Source organism: Eleutherodactylus coqui, chromosome 12 (genome assembly GCF_035609145.1).
Source record: "Eleutherodactylus coqui strain aEleCoq1 chromosome 12, aEleCoq1.hap1, whole genome shotgun sequence".
Classification (NCBI taxonomy): Eukaryota; Metazoa; Chordata; class Amphibia; order Anura; family Eleutherodactylidae; genus Eleutherodactylus; species Eleutherodactylus coqui.
In genome coordinates, this window is record NC_089848.1 from 43,189,888 (window position 1) to 43,207,563 (window position 17,676).

Below are 17,676 nucleotides of genomic sequence, written 5' to 3' on the forward strand. Positions count from 1 at the left end.
TGTCCCATTGGTGATACATCTGGCAACCGGGCAGCCACAGAAATGTGACAATGTTGTGGGGACATTCCTGTGACCCCCCCCCCCCCCCCCCCTTGCTGTGTTCAGCCGAGCATTATCCTACCGGAAAATGTCTCTTGGAAGCCACCATGAGAGGAACACATGTGGATGCAGGATGTCCTGAACATATCGCTGAGCTGTCATTGTCCCTCCTACTACTACCACTAGGGGTGACCGACTATTGCTTGCGATAGCCCCCAGACCATCACACCAGCAGGGGGCAGTGTGACGCTCCACAGCAAAGGCAGGATTGTGGCGCTCACCCTGAGGTCACCAGACAGGAACATGGCCATTGCAGCCCCCAAACTAAACCTAGCAGTCCAGTATTCACGACACCACTGCAAACGGAGGTGATGGAGTTGTAAAGGCTAGTTCATGTAATGGGTGCATTTAGACCAAATGTCCTTCAGCCAAACACCAGGAAATTGTTCTGACAGAAACAGGGGTGTAACAATGAGGCCACCTGTCTCTGGATGGCAGACATTGAAACAGATGAAGCTGCTCATGCTTGTTGGACAATCAGACGATCCTCTCTACTGGTGGTCTGTCAGGGGGTCCTGAGCCCGGTCACCTTGTGTGCCTTCACGCATCCACTGGTCCCAACACCTCCTGACAGTTTGGTCAGACGCTCCTCTCTACTGGTGGTCTGTCGCGAGTCCTGAGCCCGGTCACCTTGTGTGCCCTCATGCAACCACTGGTCCCAACACCCCCTAACAGTCTGGTCAGACACTCCTCTCTACTGGTGGTCTGTCGCGAGTCCTGAGCCCGGTCACCTTGTGTGCCCTCATGCATCCACTGGTCCCAACACCCCCTAACAGTCTGGTCAGACGCTCCTCTCTACTGGTGGTCTGTCGCGAGTCCTGAGCCCAGTCGCCTTGTGTGCCCTCATGCATCCACTGGTCCCAACACCTCCTAACAGTCTGGTCATAACTGCCGGTGGGGAACAATTCATGGATACGGCCAGCCAGCTTCTCCCGTCCCAATAATGCGCCCCTCTCAGACTCTGGTAATGGGGTGGATTTCTTCTCTGCGTCGTAGAGATGTCTAGTGGTCAACAAGCTCTACACCAGTGGAAGAAGAGGTCACTACACACAAGGAGCCTCAGAGCCTCTTATAGGTAAACAACGGAACCACTTTTAGGGCCTCAGGTGACAAGATTGTTCATCTAATTACCCCACAACTCATCATTTACATATCTGCCTGAGATGGAACTGCATGCCACGTTCTACAGCAAAACGACAACTTCTTCTACGGGCGTGATTTTTTTTTGTGTGTGTGTACAAAGCGTGTAGATCAACACTTGCTAGTGTAATAACTGTCTGTTTTTGATAGTTCCCACAATCCTCTAAATTGTCATAAACTGTGGTGTATTTCATCCATACAACGTGGACGTTCACCCTTTTTTACCAAGCTGATACTTAGTTATTTTTTTATAACCTGTAACTAATAGCCATCCTGCATAACAAAGAACCATAGCTAGTTGCCTACAATGAGTAATGGCAATCAAGTAGAGGATGGCTACCCCGGATATTAGCCAGAAGAGTGACCACCAATATTACAGTTGTGGCTGACAAGCCGTCCTTTCAGTATTTGCAGCCTAGAAATCTCCTCTGGTCTAATGTGTAGTCAGAAGTGCCCGCTGTAAAGTGACCCTATTGCCCTTTCAGGAGGCACTAAGCTGACTTAGAACAGTTCTATATCTGTACCATCTGAAGTCTTGGTCTTTATTACTCAGTCACAGCAGACAGACTGCAGAGCCGTTCAGGAGGATATTAAATCTCGCCCCATCAAGGAGCCTCGCGACAGGCGTGTTTTATCTTCCTTTTCATTAATTTCTTGTGCTATCATATTTGTGCATCTGTCCTGTATTCATATCTTGTTGTTTTCGCCAGCTTCCTTTACTCTTGTACGTACCCAGGGCGTAGACACGCTTCTCTTACAGCGGGGGGTGAAGGTATCAGGGGCGTAGACACGCTTCTCTTACAGTGGGGGGGTGAAGGTATCGGGGGCGTAGACACACTTCTGTTACAGTGGGGGGTGAAGAATAAATCGTCATAAAGCTGTCATCAGATCTGGAGTGTTGTGTATAGGTCCAGGTACAGCCGGCTGAGCGGAGGATGTGGCGGCTGCTTAGCGTGGCTTCTCAGCGGTCCTTCCTTTCCGAACAGCAGCCACATCCTTTGCTTCAGTTTCTGCTGTTCTGTAAAGTCTGTCCTAGCAATGCTGAAGTAGTGGTAGGTAGCAAGTGTTCCCTCCCATCTCTTGGACATGCATGGCCAGCTATACGGTACAGTTCCAGGAGAAAGGCAGTTGCATTCTCTAAAGTCCTAGTTATCATGTAATAGTTTGACACGTTATGTCACACAGCCCTACGCGGTGTCTGAAGAATCCCACCATACTGTTGGGGAATAAAAGACACTATACAAACCCCAATATTACTGATAGTACCATAATACTGCCACACCAGCACCACTATCGTTAGCAGCACACAGTAAGTGACTATTACCATACTGTTACTGAATTAAATTCAGTAACAATATTGACACCATATAGTTGTAGATGGAAGTGCTTCACGAAAACTTTGCAGACCTGATGACCATGGAGGTCCCGTCCAACTCTACCATTCTATGTGTTTGAATAATTACAAATGACTACAATTTAAAAAAAACAAAACAATTTTTCCATGTTTTCCTTCTGGCCCAGACCACCAAGGCAACTGCTCCCAACCATGACAACCTACATAACCTTCCCATCTAGCAGGTACTGTCCTGCTGCTTCCCCAGTACTGTGCCAGCTTATTGCCCCAGGTTCCGACTTATTTATATTTAGCTCAATTTTTGTTTTTTGAGTAACTACGTTTTTCCCAGATGGTAATACTGCCTCACACAGTAATAGTGCCTCCTTTTTGTGTTCTACAAGTAAGTAGTGCCTCTTTTTTTGACCAGTACAACATTAGTTCTCCATTAGTGATATCCAGTAATAATGCCCCAATGCAGCCAGTGCCTCCTTAGTCTTCATAAAGTAATTGGGGCTTCCTTTTATGTCTACACACTATATTAGTGCCCCCTTACTGCCCTGCTCAGACTAACAATGCCCTGTTCTTGCCCCTACCTAATTAGTGTTGCCCTTACATGAATACTGCCTCTTTGTTGCCACTGCAGTTATAGTGCCCTGAGGTTCCCCTCACAGTACTGTTGCCTCTTTAGTGCTGCCTTCACATTAGTAGCGTCCCCACACAGTGCTTGGTGTTCAGTTAGTTGCCAGTCCTTATCGATAAGTGTTTATTTTTGGATAATATTGCTACAATTCAGTAAACTGTTGCTGTGAAGCCCCTCGTGCGGCGCTCTACTACTGCGCTGCATGTAACGGTAGAGCGTTTCCTACTATATTGTATAATGGAAGAAAGATATTAGGAACGGGGAACCAAAATGTCCTGGGTGCAATCTGCAGACCTAATGAGCTGTTATGATTACATGGCGGTATTACTGTACTCCCTGTGACACGCCGTTGGTCACGCTAGATTGTAGTTCCAGATCACCATTTCTGAATACACCTATGCATTATGTTTCCCTCATATACTTGTTTGTTTTTCTACAGGATTTAAGTGCCCAGTCTGCTCGAAATTCATTCCCACAGATGAAATGGATTTGCACCTTGTGATGTGCTTAACAAAACCAAGAATAACGTATAATGGTGAGTACTACCTGTTCCTCCATCAAGCAGAAGACAGTATTAATTATAGATACATTTAAAGGGATATGTCAACAAACTGCGGATTCTCCCCATGAGGGCCGCCATCTGCTAATTCCTATTTTGCGCCTTGCTATAATTCACACCCTGAATGTTGGTTGAGAAGGTCTAGACTTCACATCATCACACTTGAACTTGTAGGATGGTGCAGTCCACCGGCTTGCTTTATCTGTGTATTCCCAGCACAGACATGTTTGGGAGATCAACAGTATGGCTCTTGCAGTGCAACGCTCAAAATCACTTGGTACTAAGGGAACAAAATAGGCTAGTCATTTAGGGGTTAAGGAGCCACTGTAGTGAATTTTTTTTTCACTAGTTATGCAACTATTACTCCAGTATGTGTACATTGGCTAGTATTGGCTTAGTTGTTTTTCTATCTGAGGTGGTGTAATTGGCCAGCTCAGGTTTACTTGGGTTTATATGCTGTGAAATTAGTCATTTTTTCAGTCAGCATAACTTCTGTGATGGACCCTACCATGCAAGCTCTTCAGAGGGAGAGGCAGGCATTCCTATCAGTTACTAATGATGATTGATCACACAGCTCCTCTCATACAGCTATAATAGAGGAGATCACAGCACATACTTCAGACTGTATACTTGTGTTCTGTAGCTTATTTATATGAACAGAATTGTCAATGGCAGTGTCCTCCCTGCAGGCAGACATGGTACAGGCTGTAGTAGCTGGTCATCTGATGCTGTGCTGATGCATCATGACTGTAAGCAGGAAGAAATCTGAAAAATAAGATGTGCCTGATAAGTATCAGACAGGAGGCTGCATTGTATGGAAGTGACTGCAATATACACAAGATACCTCCAGAGGGTGACAATCAATTGGGTAAAGGGTGCAGTGATGGAGAAATGTGTTTTCATTAGTGGCCCCTTGAATCTACCATCCTGACAGCCTCGCCTAGCGGTATCATTCTGCTTTAGGTAGAAGGTGGGTTTATGGTGCTGTCACTGAATGCCTGGCGGCCTGTCAGGAATTTTAAGATGTCTTCTAAAATCTGCATAATTCAGATGGGGTTAACACAATCAACAATTCCACCAGGTTGTTGTTGTACACACTTGGGTGGTACTGAGAGATGGAGGCATTTACCTGGGCACAGATTAGTTGCCGAAGAAGTGTTCTGATGGAGAATGTGCCCCTCTGCAGAGCGGATCAGCAATGACTTCATGAAAACTTGAGTCTTCATTAGAATTCCGTGTAAGTTCTGAGACTGTGTGCAATCCATGTGACATGTCTAATGGAGCGGGAGAGCCCGATAACGCTACAGATGTGTAATCCTCATGAGAAACGAGCCAGATCTTTATTACTGTATCAGATCCTAGAAATAGATGCAACAACGTATCAGAGTGGCGGCTCTCATTGGTCGGAATAATTAGACCATGACTTCCAATTTCTCAGTCCATAGATCAGCAAACAGGCGGGGTGGAGATCAGAAGGCATTCCATGCTACGCCGAGGTGCAGAGGCTCAGTTCGCATTGGAATAACTGTACCAGTCTCCAAACTTCTGTTTCCTTTTCATTACTCTGATTGGCCAGTCTTAACCCCTTAGTGACCAAGCCTTTTTTCTGTTTTTCCATTCCCCCCCCCGCCCCCCATTTAAAAAAATCGTTACTCCTTTATTTATCCATCAGCGTCGCTGTATGAGGGCTTGTTTTTTGTGGGACGAGTTGTATTTTTCAATGGTTCTATTTAATGTACCATATAATGTACTGAAAAACTTAAAAAAAAATTCTAAGTGGAGGGAAATGGGAAAAAATGAAATTCCGCCATTTTGCGGTGTCTCTTTTTTCTACGCCGCACAAGCTACAACAAAAATGACATAACTTTATTCTATGAGTCAGTACGATTACTAGGATAGCAAATTTATATGGTACCATAGCTATTTTTGTTTTTCTGTCGACCTAGTTGTGCGAGGGCTCATTTTTGCGGAACGTCCAGCAGTTTGCATTTGGCACCATTTTGGAATACATATGACTACTTTTTGATCGCTTTTTATTTTTGCATTTTTTATTGCATTTTTTTCTTGGAGACCGGGTGACCAAAAAAGTGCATTTCTGGTGTGTTTTTTTTTTTTTTCCTGACTATTTTCATTGTGCGGGGTAAATAATGCATTACTTTTGATAGATCAGACTTTTACAGACGCAACAATACCAAATATGTATTTTTTTTTATTTAGATTCTTTTATTATAAATATGGCAAAAGGTTTTTTTTACTTTTTTATTATTTTTTATTTTTTTTTAATGATTATTAAAACTTTTGATCTTATTTTTACTTTTACTTTTTTTTTTTTTTTTTTTTTTTTTTTAGTCCCCAGAGGCGGCAACAATTTGTGATGCTTTGATTGCTCCATTACATCATACTGCGATCGTGCAGGCAGTCTATCAAGCCTCCCCACGGTGATGGCTTGATAGGCATTCTGCCATGACAGCCCTGGGGCCTTTCAGAAGGCCCCCGGCTGCAATGACACCCGCACGGCTCCCTGCAATCATCGCGGGTGGGCCGTGCAGGACCAACCACCGAACACAGTTTGGGAGATTTTAAATACCGCTGTGAGAATTGGCAGTGACATTTAAAGGGTTAACAGCTCTGATAAGCCATGCAACTTATCGGAGCTGTTGTCACCTGGTGTCGGTTGCAAAACAGTTGGCACCCACAATATATGGAGGGAGATCACCGCGCGATCTTCCTTCATATATACCCTGACCTCCGCAGGCTGTCGTTAAGGGGTTAATCATCTGTAGGATCTTTTGCACAAACATTATTTTCTAGAAGGGCAGACTAGATGAACCATGCGGTCTTTGTTTCCGATATCAGTCTGTTATCTGTATGGAGCTGTTGAAGCCAGTGATTGGCAACAGCAGTCATGTGCTTGGACGGCACATGACCAAGCTTCCGGGGAGCAGATGGAGGGTAGCAAGGACCATAGCGGCAGGAGACCACAGTGCTTAGGACTTAACTAAGTAAAAGTCCAGTCTTCTAGGGGTTACCGCTCAAACCCGACTAGGCAGCCACTTAAACTCATGAAGCCAGGACTGAAATATCCATGAATGTCCCGATGGTTTGCATGGCTGCCATAATGTGAATTAATGCACACCGGCAGCAAAATCAGGAATAGGCCCCCTACTTCATGACAAATTGTAGTAACGCAAACGGCAGCATAACCTTTACTTGAGCAGCAGCTAAAGGATAGAGAATGGTGTCCCATATCAGATGTACCGCACAATGGAGAACTCCTAGTGGAGCTCGACAACAAAACGGCTCTGCAGAGTTTTATTCCGATTGCGGAAAGGAAGGATAGTTAAGGACAGATGAAGGGTTCTGAAATGGATTTCCAAATGTGATTAGAAATAGTATTCCTGCTAGTAAGTCTAGTGCTCTGTGGGTTCATGTATGTTGCTATAGGGCAGGGGTGCACAACACGTGAGCCACGTGCAGCCCGCACTACTAGGGATTATGGCCCACTCTTTGCTAGAGAGAAACCAATCTGATTGGCTGTGAAGATCTACTGGGGCGGTTGTGGCAGGGCTCCAATGAGTGCTTTCATCAGCTGAGAAGATAAGCAGTCATTGGTTAATACAGGCTCTTGTCATGCCTATAGGCTACATCCATGTGACAGGAGCCTCTACTAACCAATGACTACTTTCCGTCACAACTGAGGAAAGCGCTCCTTACTGGGCATAGCCTGCCATAGTATGATGGAGGATAGTGCTGAATGGAGACGTACTGCATGGGAGGAATCGGGAAAGAAGTACTACAGGGTGAGACTGATGAGGGGGCGGGACAAGGTTCTGTTAGGGGTGAGGAAGAGACTGTCATATGGGGGAAGAGGGAGATGGGGGAAGGGGGAGATGGAGTTGATGTTCAAGAGGCTGCAGTGGATGGAGATGATGAAGGGAGGGAAATGTCAGATTTGATTGACCATATGAGGTCTACACTACTCACTGTGTAACTTATTGACTGAGTGGGAGCCGCTCACTTGACACATTCATAGTGCTAAGAGCCGAATATAGAGCCCTTATTACATAAATATATGTAACCCAAATGGGGGTGGTATTAAATATTATACTGTGACTGCACTATTAGCACTTTGCACAGATTAATTTTTATTGCTGCCTCTTTAAGGCAATCTGTTAGCTTGAACATGCTGGTCACACTGCCGGCATGATGATATAGGGCCAGAGAAGCTGAGCAAAATGGTACATAGTTTTATGGGGAGACATTCAACATAGCTTGTGTATCAGTCATTTAAACCTTTGTTCATTCCGAGTTACACAGTCCAATGGGCGGTCCTATCAGTGATTGACAGCTACCTCTGTATGTACAGTCTTACACAGCTGTCAATCACTGATAGCTCCGCCCATTGGACTCTTCAGCTCAGAGTGAGCAGAGGTATAAATGAATAAAATACAAGTAATACTGAATGTTTCCCCATAAAACTATAGATCAGTCTGCTCGGCTCCTCCGGCCCTATAACATCATGCCTGCAGTTTGGATAATGTGTTCGAGCTGACCGATTCCTTTTAGGGTAAAACATGACAATGCGATCTGTTATGGCTTTCCATAGAGGATGATGGCACATGGGAGACCTGCCCTGCGGGGGTTATGTCATACGCTGAATCGGTCAACTGATCTTTTGGGTTGCAAAAGTTCCACATGGATCATTAAACAGGTAATACTCAGGTTAGTTAGGGTTTATTGACACATGTATTTGAATACATTGATTTTCGCATGTCCCACTCATAATAGCGGTATTTCATTGCGTATAATACGCACATAGAAAATAACGTAGTTATGCTTTGAAGGACCCTATGAGGTCTGAAAGCTCGCTGTAACATCATGTATTTTTGTTGGCCACTAAAAGGTATCATATCTACAAGATTACGTGGTTTCTCATGCTGGGAACAATCGCACTATGTTCTGTTTTATTGCATATGGCCTTTTTGTTCTGTATGGGTGCGTATAAAACGCTGTACATGCGCAGTACATTGTGTCTGTCTGGCGTTTCTACGCACCTTCGTAAAGTGACAGACTGGGAGATTTGAAAAAGAAAAGCTCAAACCAGGAAGACCGCACATGACCGCGTGCGCAAGGTTCGCTGACACTCGCAGCCATACACCGGCTCACAAAACAGGGAAATACTGGGTAATGCACATACGGACGAGCCAATGAGCCCTTGGGGGCTTTTACATCTGCGTTGGGGGCTCTGTTTTCCAGATCTATTCAAGGAGCAGGAAAGGGGAATCCCCTGGCCGAATGGATTAGTTTTACGACTGAACCAAACTGCGCCACTACAATGTGGTCCGTTCGGTTTTCGCTCAGCCAACCGACATTTTACCGGAAGACACAGCGCTGCATGTAGCTTTCACTTCCGGGATTTTGTGACGGATCCTCCGACCGTTCCGCGGTTGCCGCGCAGATGTGAAGCCGCCCATACTTGGCTTATTTAGTCATCTTCCAACACTGAACAGAAAACATTGATTTCCTGGCAGAAACAAATAAGAGTAGATTACTGATGAATAGTAACAACCGGCTGTGCGTTCAGGGTTATCGATCGGGATACATAATCTGCCGGAGATACAATGTATCAATGTCTGCTCTGCTGCTGAGGAATGTGCGGACCCAAATCTCTAATGTTTGGTAATATTGGGAATGTCACTTTTTTTTTCTCTATATTGTCACTTCCATCACAGGTCAAAATACTGTGTTTTTGGGAGGCTGGTGGTGCCTCTAGATCCAATTAGATGTCCTTGACAAATTAACCCCTTATTTACAGAACTATTTTTTGCTTTAAAGACGAAGCAATTGTCATTGTTGCACTACAAGAGCCATAACTCGTTGACATAGCTGTATGAGGGTTTGTGTTTTGGGGGTTTTCCTTTTTTTGGGGGGGGGAAGGGGGCATAAATTGCATTTTTATTCTTTTAATGGCAGCATTCTGTGGTACATAGAATGTGCTGTTTAACTCTTTTTTTTTTTTTGTGGTAAATGGGAATCCCTCCTCTGAAATTCTGCCATTGTTTTTGGGGTTTGCTTTTACTGCGTTCACCATTCGATAAAAATAATTCTCTTATCTGGATTAGCATGATTACTGCAATACCAAGTTCATATTCAGTTTTACAACTTTTGCACAAAAAAAACACATTTTTAAAGAAACTATTGTATTTGCATCCCCACATTTTAAGAACGATAGCATTTTTATTTTTCTGTCAACGGAGCTCTGCGAGGCCTTTTTTTTTTTTTTTGCAGGGAGAGTTGTAGCTTTTTGGGGGGGTTTTAGGTACATGTGACTTTTTTGATTGCTTTCTATTGTGTTTTTTGGGAGGTGAACGAACAAAAAAAGAGCAATTCTGGCATTCTTCTTTAAAAATCTCTACGGCATTCACCATGTGCAATAAATAAAATATTTTCATTGTCCGGGTCATTACAAATGTAGTAGTAACTATCGTGTGTTGCCTTCTTAAAATTTTCCTTGCTATTTTATCCATTTAACTTAGTTTTTTTCCTTTTAGCTTAAACTTGTTTTATTGAATTTTTTCTTTAGTCTCTCAAGGAGACTTGAAGATGCGATCATTCGATTGCTGGGATAGTTCACTGCATTACTTATGTAGTGCATTCTACTAAAATGATGATGGCAGACTGTTAGACTCAGCCAGAGGCAGGGTCTAATAGGCTGAGTTACCTGGCACACATGGAGGATTTTGTCAGGCTTCCGGCTGCCATGGAAACCCATTGGTATCTTGCAGTCACACTACGGGGTGCTGTTTGGTAACAAAAGGATCCGCCTTCCTGTGTCCTCTCCTTAAATGCTATAGTTGCTATTGATTCTGGTGTATAAGGGGTTAAACTGCCAGAGTCTTAGGTTTCTCTGCATCATAGAGCAGGAGCCTTGCTGTCCGCTAAGCCACTGCCTTAAAATGATGTACGTGCAGGTTTAAAGCCCCTTGGTGATGTCAGTAAGAAGTTGTTTTGGCCGTCACTAATGCCCCGGCAGATCATCGTTGAGAATCGCTCACTTCTCGCTCAGTGCTTCACATTCTATGTGGAACACCTAGCGGGGAGCGTTGAAACGTAATGACAAGTGAGCGAACCGGCGATTTATTTTTTTTTTAATGCCGGTTGAAACTAAGCGACAAAGTGCACAATGGCTTCACGTTTAGGCGTAAGGATTATTGCGCACTTGCATTAGTTTCAACGAATTTTGAGCGACAATCGTTGCATGTAAATAGACCTTAAGGGGTTAATTTTTGTAAACTTTCTAGTGCAGCACTTAAACAATGCCTCCGGGCCTAAGTGCTGCCACAATTTCAAGACAACATGGGGGACTTAGAAGCCAAAATGTTAGGATGGTACCCGGTCCTCTATCACTGGGACAGCCCTCACTTGTTTTCCCCCAATACTGTTTGGTAAACCTTCACTTTGCTTTGGGGGATTTTTCCTGCATTTGTTGTCACCGTTGTGAGCAGCAGTAATTTTGGCGCAGTGAATGGGAATGTTTTCATAAAAATATATTTTCTAAAAATCACAACCGCAAAAAGGGTGCTAAATCATAAAGAAAAAAAATGGCGCATGTAAAATTGTTTTTCCTGTGGCTATTTCCGTGCATGTACCCCGTGACCTCTCTACCCGACCTCCTGCCATTCCAGGGTTTCCCTTTAAGAGGAACTATTTCTGAATTATTCAGCAGCTCATGATCGTTCATGCTTAGAACTAACAACTTGAATCGCATTGTACCGAAAGCCTGTTGTTTTTTTTTGTTTTTGTTTTTTTGCAACTATAGCAAGGGGGTATCCTCTACATCCAGAGGAAAGGGATGTTTCTACACCAACAGTCTTGCTGCTCTTACAGTGAAGAACCCAGTTCTATGTAATTCTCTTCCTGAGGATGTGGTGATGGAAAAACTTGATAAGAGTACAAGAGGGGCCTGGATGCCTTACTTGAGCATTAGGCCTCGTTCACATGGGCTACAGAATATTACTACAAAACACATGTATGTGAAGCCCAGGGTTTCCAATGGGTTCTTTTACATGTTTTGTATCCTGAAAGAACCCATTGGAAACCATCGGCTTCACATACATGCCTTTTGTACCGATGATTTTGTAGACCTTGTGAATGAGGCCTTATAATATTACATGTTAGATCACTGATTACTTCAGAAGGGTTGTTGATCCGGGATTATTCCAATTGCCAAATTGGAGTCAGGAAGGATCTTTGCTTTAACCCTTTCCAATCCAATTTGTATCCTGGTTTTCCTAGGGGGCTTACTCTATTTCTGCCATTATACAACAGCGCTATCTGCTGGCTAAAGCCAGTACTGCATGAGGTGACACATTGGATAGACTCCGACAGCAGAGAGGCTGGCAATATACAGTAAGAGAACCCCGACGGACGTCTTCCAACATCAGAGCTGTACAGCCTTAAATCATAATGTCTTTAGACGTCAGACAGTGGATTGGAGAGGGTTAGATGGGGAAAATTGGCTTCTACCTCATTGGGGTTTTTGCTTTCCTCTGGATCAACATTGGGGATAATAGGCTGAAATGGACGGACATGTCTCTCTCTTTCAGCCTAACGTACTATGTTGAGCTGTGATTTTTGACCATATAAGAATGTTACGACCCATTTTAGTGATAGCTACATAAGCGATCGGACACTTACGGGATATCAGCCAAGAATGATGTTTGGCTTTTCAAGGCCAAGAACAAAATTTTGTAAAGCTACAGCAAACGCATCAGGGTCCATTTACGAGCATTGATTATCACTCGTTTACATCTCGTGACATGCTGATTCGGCGTATATTGGGAGGAACGATTTGTATGTTGTTGACATTTAATCCTCCATTTCACATAGGGATTTGACAATGGTAACTTTTCCGAAAGCACAAAAGATCCAATCGGCCACCAAAAGAGCATTTTCTCATCTATTGGCTAATCGCTGACCTGTTTAAATAGGGAAATGATCGGGTGAATGAATGTTCATTCATAATCACCGGCCATTGTCAAAGCGCTTGAACTTGGCTCCCGGATTTCTATACTTTTCATATCTAAATCTCCTTGCCGTTAGTTCTTGATCACGGTCGGTAGTTTGGATGACCTTTTCCAAAAAGCATTTAAAGGGGTTGTCCCGCGCCGAAACGGGTTTTTTTTTTTTTCAACCCCCCCCCCGTTCGGCGCGAGACAACCCCGATGCAGGGAAGTAAAGGAAGCTTACCGGAGCGCTTACCTTAATCCCCGCGCTCCGGTGACTTCAATACTTACCGCTGAAGATGGCCGCCGGGATCCTCTGTCTTCGTGGACCGCAGCTCTTCTGTGCGGTCCACTGCCGATTCCAGCCTCCTGATTGGCTGGAATCGGCACGTGACGGGGCGGAGCTACACGGAGCCGCTCTCTGGCACGAGCGGCTCCATAGAAGATTACAGAAGACCCGGACTGCGCAAGCGCGGCTAATTTGGCCATCGGAGGCCGAAAATTAGTCGGGCTCCATGGGAACGAGGACGCCAGCAACGGAGCAGGTAAGTATAAAACTTTTTATAACTTCTGTATGGCTCATAATTAATGCACAATGTATATTACAAAGTGCATTATTATGGCCATACAGAAGTGTATAGACCCACTTGCTGCCTCGGGACAACCCCTTTAACTCTCCCACTTGATATGCCGGCCGTAGACCTCCCTCACTGATCACTGAAGTCAGCTAACATTTTTCAGAATTTGCTGGTCCTGAATAATCAAAATGCCTAAATGTCAGAGGAAATTACTGTGAAGGCGAAATTAATGGGAAATTGATGCTACGATTTGCTACTGAATTAAAGGTTTATACTCTTTGTACAAAATGTTTGGCTTCTGGCTGATTTATTGGCTGTTTTGAGGTTTCACTAGTCATGGTGAAACCTCAAAATCCCAAATCACTGTCAATTATATATTTTAACATGGGTTGGTTGCATGGGACTAATGCAACCCTTCGCTCCCGGATAAACGGAGACAGACGCACCGCTTCTGACTACCGGATGCACGCTGTACTGGTAGTGTAATGGGGGGGTCACAAGACGCAGCAGTGCCAACTTGGTTTCTCTGGGATTGGAGGGTCACTTTACGCCAGTTAACCATACTGTGTAGGAACAAATTGGAGTAGCCGCACAAACTCTGTGAAATGTACCAGTACCATGTAGATGCTGCCCTGGTCTGATTTTTGAATTCATACATGCCTGGTTCGTCATCAAAATGTATTTATACTTGTGGCTGAAATACTCAAAGCTTGGTTATCCTGATATAACATAGTAACACAGTATGTAAGGCCGAAAAAAGACATAGTTTAGCCCATTACCCCCTAATGTTGATCCAGAAGAAGGCTAAAACCCAATGAGTTGGAAGCAAATTTGGCCCAACAAAATTCCTTCCCAACTCTAATCTGGCAGTCAGAATAATCTCCAGATCACCGATCCTTCTGAAATAATCAGAGATATAACAGGTAATATTGTAACACTCAAGAAAGGCATGGAGGTCCCTCTTGTACTATTATTGGGTTCACCATCACCATGTCCTCAGGCAGAGAGTTCCATAATCTCACTGCTCTTACCGTAAAGAACCCCCTTCTATGCCAGTGTAGAAACCTTTTTTCCTCTAGATTTAGAGGGCGCCCCCTTATTGCAGTCACAATCCTGAATATAAATAGACTAGTAATTAGGAAATTATCAGTGTTTCTAGTGGCACAATATGCTGCACATCTCTGCTACATAGTACACCCATTATGATCCACTCACAGTGTTCTACTACATGCATCCTGATTCACACACATGACATACACAGTGCTGTGGTACCTCCTTTCTGACTTCCAGACATCACCAGCTTAGCAGACTCCTGGATACAGTGAGCCCTGGTCATGTGATCCCTGACTCCACCCACACAGGTGATAACATGACTGTGACATCGCATGTCCTGGTGGCTGCTGTTGTCTTATCCAGTGTACAGTACTTTATACCAAACTGCAGTGACATCACCATGGGTCCTGTAGCTCACCGGATCTCTGTGGTGGTGGTAGGTTGGTGTCTTCTGTCAGGACTGCTGAGTTGTGTCTGAGATAATAACAGCCTAGTTGTATTCTCATTTTGTTATTTTTGTCCTCCCCTTCCAAGAGCCCTAACTGTGTTTTTCTTCTCTCAGTCAGACTCTGTGTGTGTGTATGTATAATATATATATATATATATATATATATATATATATATATATATATATATATATATAGTTGTAGGAAATACATATGTTGGGAGAGATCTCTATATTGTCCCCTGATATATTTATACATAGTTATTAGGTCGCCCCTCAGCCGTCTTTTTTTTTTTTTTTTTTTCTTTATAAACTAAATAACCCCAATTTTGATAACCTCTCTGGGTATTGTAGTCCGCTGATTCCATTTATTGCCTTAATTACCCATCTTTTCTGATAAGTCCATCTTGAGTACCAGTGCCCAAAACTGTCCACAATATCCCATGGGTGGCTGACCCAGTCATAATGTAATGTGCAGTGGTGCCTCCTGACTGTCCAGTGTGTCTGTGGATCTTCCAAACTGAGCTCAATGGGGAAATCAAAATTCCCAATCAAATGTATTGTTGCAGATTTCTAAGCCATTGACTCTTAGGCTAACTACACAGGCCAAAAATGTGCAGAATTTCAGCTGCAGGACTTGCTGGGAGCATTCTGCAGCATTTACAGTACAAGGAGCGTGGAGGGGACTAGAAAAATCAACTTCAGGCAGTGCGCAAAATGTACTGAACGCATCCACAGCGTTATTGAGTAACGCTGCAGATTCTAAATCCACATCATGTCTATTTGTGCTGTGGAAGTCAAGCCTTGAAATACAAAGGTTAGATCCTGCAGCGGACCCGCCATTAAAAATGTCGCCAAATCTGTGCTACTTTGGTAAGGATGTGGCCACTGCGGATTTAAAGTGTATTTGCTGTGGGTTTTCCCATATGGAGGGCCCTGCAGCGAATACGCCACGTGTGGAGGTGGCTTCATTTTCCTTTTTAGATCCTGCAGGCAAATCCACTCCAAAATTTGCAGGATTTTTTGGGGCGCTTTTACCTACCTATGAATTGGGAACTACGCAGTACGTCCGTCATATTGGTGACTAGGAATCTATGCTGGTGGTTATCCCTCTACACATCTGCATGAGTTCCCGACAAAATAGTGCAGCCGTATTTTATACTAAAAAGTCTGTATGCCAGAAGCCAGACGGACCCCACTTTAGTTAGTGGGGTCCGTTCAGCTCCGGCATGTACCAATTACAGTGCGGCATTTGACAATGAGGACTGAGCCAAACAGAAATCACTTGGAGCCGCAGTGTGGCAAAAGGGAAAGATACCAAGAAGTCCTCAAAGTCCAAGTGGTGACCAACTGATCCGTACAAGGGTTGTGTTCAGGAAAAACTGCAGGGACTAGTAAAACCGCTCCGGTAATGCTAGTGTCTAATTACTCAGGACTGCAGTTCCTCATGCCATAGTATTACAGGGGACATATATACATAGCACTAAAAACTAATATCAATGTAGTAATGTCCGCAGTAAAGCTTTTTATTGCCCTGTAATAATGGCTTGAGCTCACCTGACTCTTCACCTTGACCTTATGACATTGACATGAGGCTAATGTGTCATCCTATGTTAGCAACTGTAGATGGTGGCCGAAACCTGTATGATGCCTTGTAATACATACCCCTTTTTGCAATCTTCTCACATGGCGGTATTGTAATGTGAGTGCGCAAAGTAAAAAAAAAAGTAGATTTTTATACAAATTTTCCCCCTGGTTTTTGGTCTGCTTGCACAGTTTGTAAGAACAATGTACTTCATGGGATATTCCCTTTAACCCCTTGAGTGGCACGCCCGGAAATTTTCCGGGACGAGCTCCACTGCTCATAGCGACATAGCCCGGAAGATTTCCGAGCTATGTATCACTATGGGAGCTGCAGAGCACAATGCCACAAGCTGTGACAGTGTGCTCTGCCTGCACAGACCCACAGAGAACAAAGCAAGGGCTTTGAACAACCAGCAGAAGATATTGCCGATATGCCGGCAATCTCCTGCTTTGTTTACAGGTTGCCATAGAGACCATCGGCTTGTCAGAAGCAAGCCGATGGTCTCTGTGGCAGGGAGAGCTTGGTGCTTGGCTGTGAGAGGACATCTAGGTACTAGCTCTTACAGCAGAGATCAGAGAAAACCTCCGATCTCTGCTGTGTTAACCCTTTAGATGCGGCAGTCTATGTGACTGCCGCATGTAAAGGGCTGTCACTGCAGCATGTAAAGGGCTGTCACTGCAGCATGTAAAGGGCTGTCACCATTGGACCCCTGGAATGTGATCAGGGGGTCCTGATGGGTCCCTGTGGAAGTCCCCTAAAGGGACAAAAAAAAATAAAAAAAAAAACAAGTAAAAAAATTATAAAAACACTTGCCTCCCTTTTACTTTGTAAAAAATCAAAAATACAATCACACATGTGGTATCCATGCGTCGTAATGACCCAGAGAAGGAAGTTAATACATTATTTAACCCCTTAATGACATGGCCCCTTTTTTTCTTTTTTCCCCATTTCTTTTTTTCCAACCCCCTGTTTAAAAAATCACAACTTGTCCCGCAAAAAACAAGCCCTCATATGGCCTGGTCAATGGAAAAATGAAAAAGTTATGGCTCGAGACGCAACTGCAAAATTAGTTGACATTCAATGATTAGACCATTTTAAAAAACCCGCCCTGGTGGGCACGACAGGGGGGTAGGAAACCCGCCACTCAAGGGGTTAAGGGTTAGCCTGCAGCACAGGTCTACAGATGTAGCAGACATACTAGCCATATGTGTAGCCTTTCCATTGCAATGACGGCCG

At 44.1% G+C, this 17,676-nt stretch overlaps 1 protein-coding gene across 2 annotated transcripts in view; it reads left to right on the plus strand.

Moving 5' to 3' along the window:
• Positions 1–17,676, plus strand: part of ZNRF2 (zinc and ring finger 2) — a 97,916-nt gene that overhangs the window by 63,765 nt on the left and 16,475 nt on the right. For both annotated transcript variants that reach the window (XM_066585592.1, XM_066585594.1), the window contains exon 2: positions 3,655–3,750. In XM_066585592.1, the coding sequence (XP_066441689.1) occupies positions 3,655–3,750 (96 nt within the window). The remainder of the gene's footprint in view (positions 1–3,654; positions 3,751–17,676) is intronic.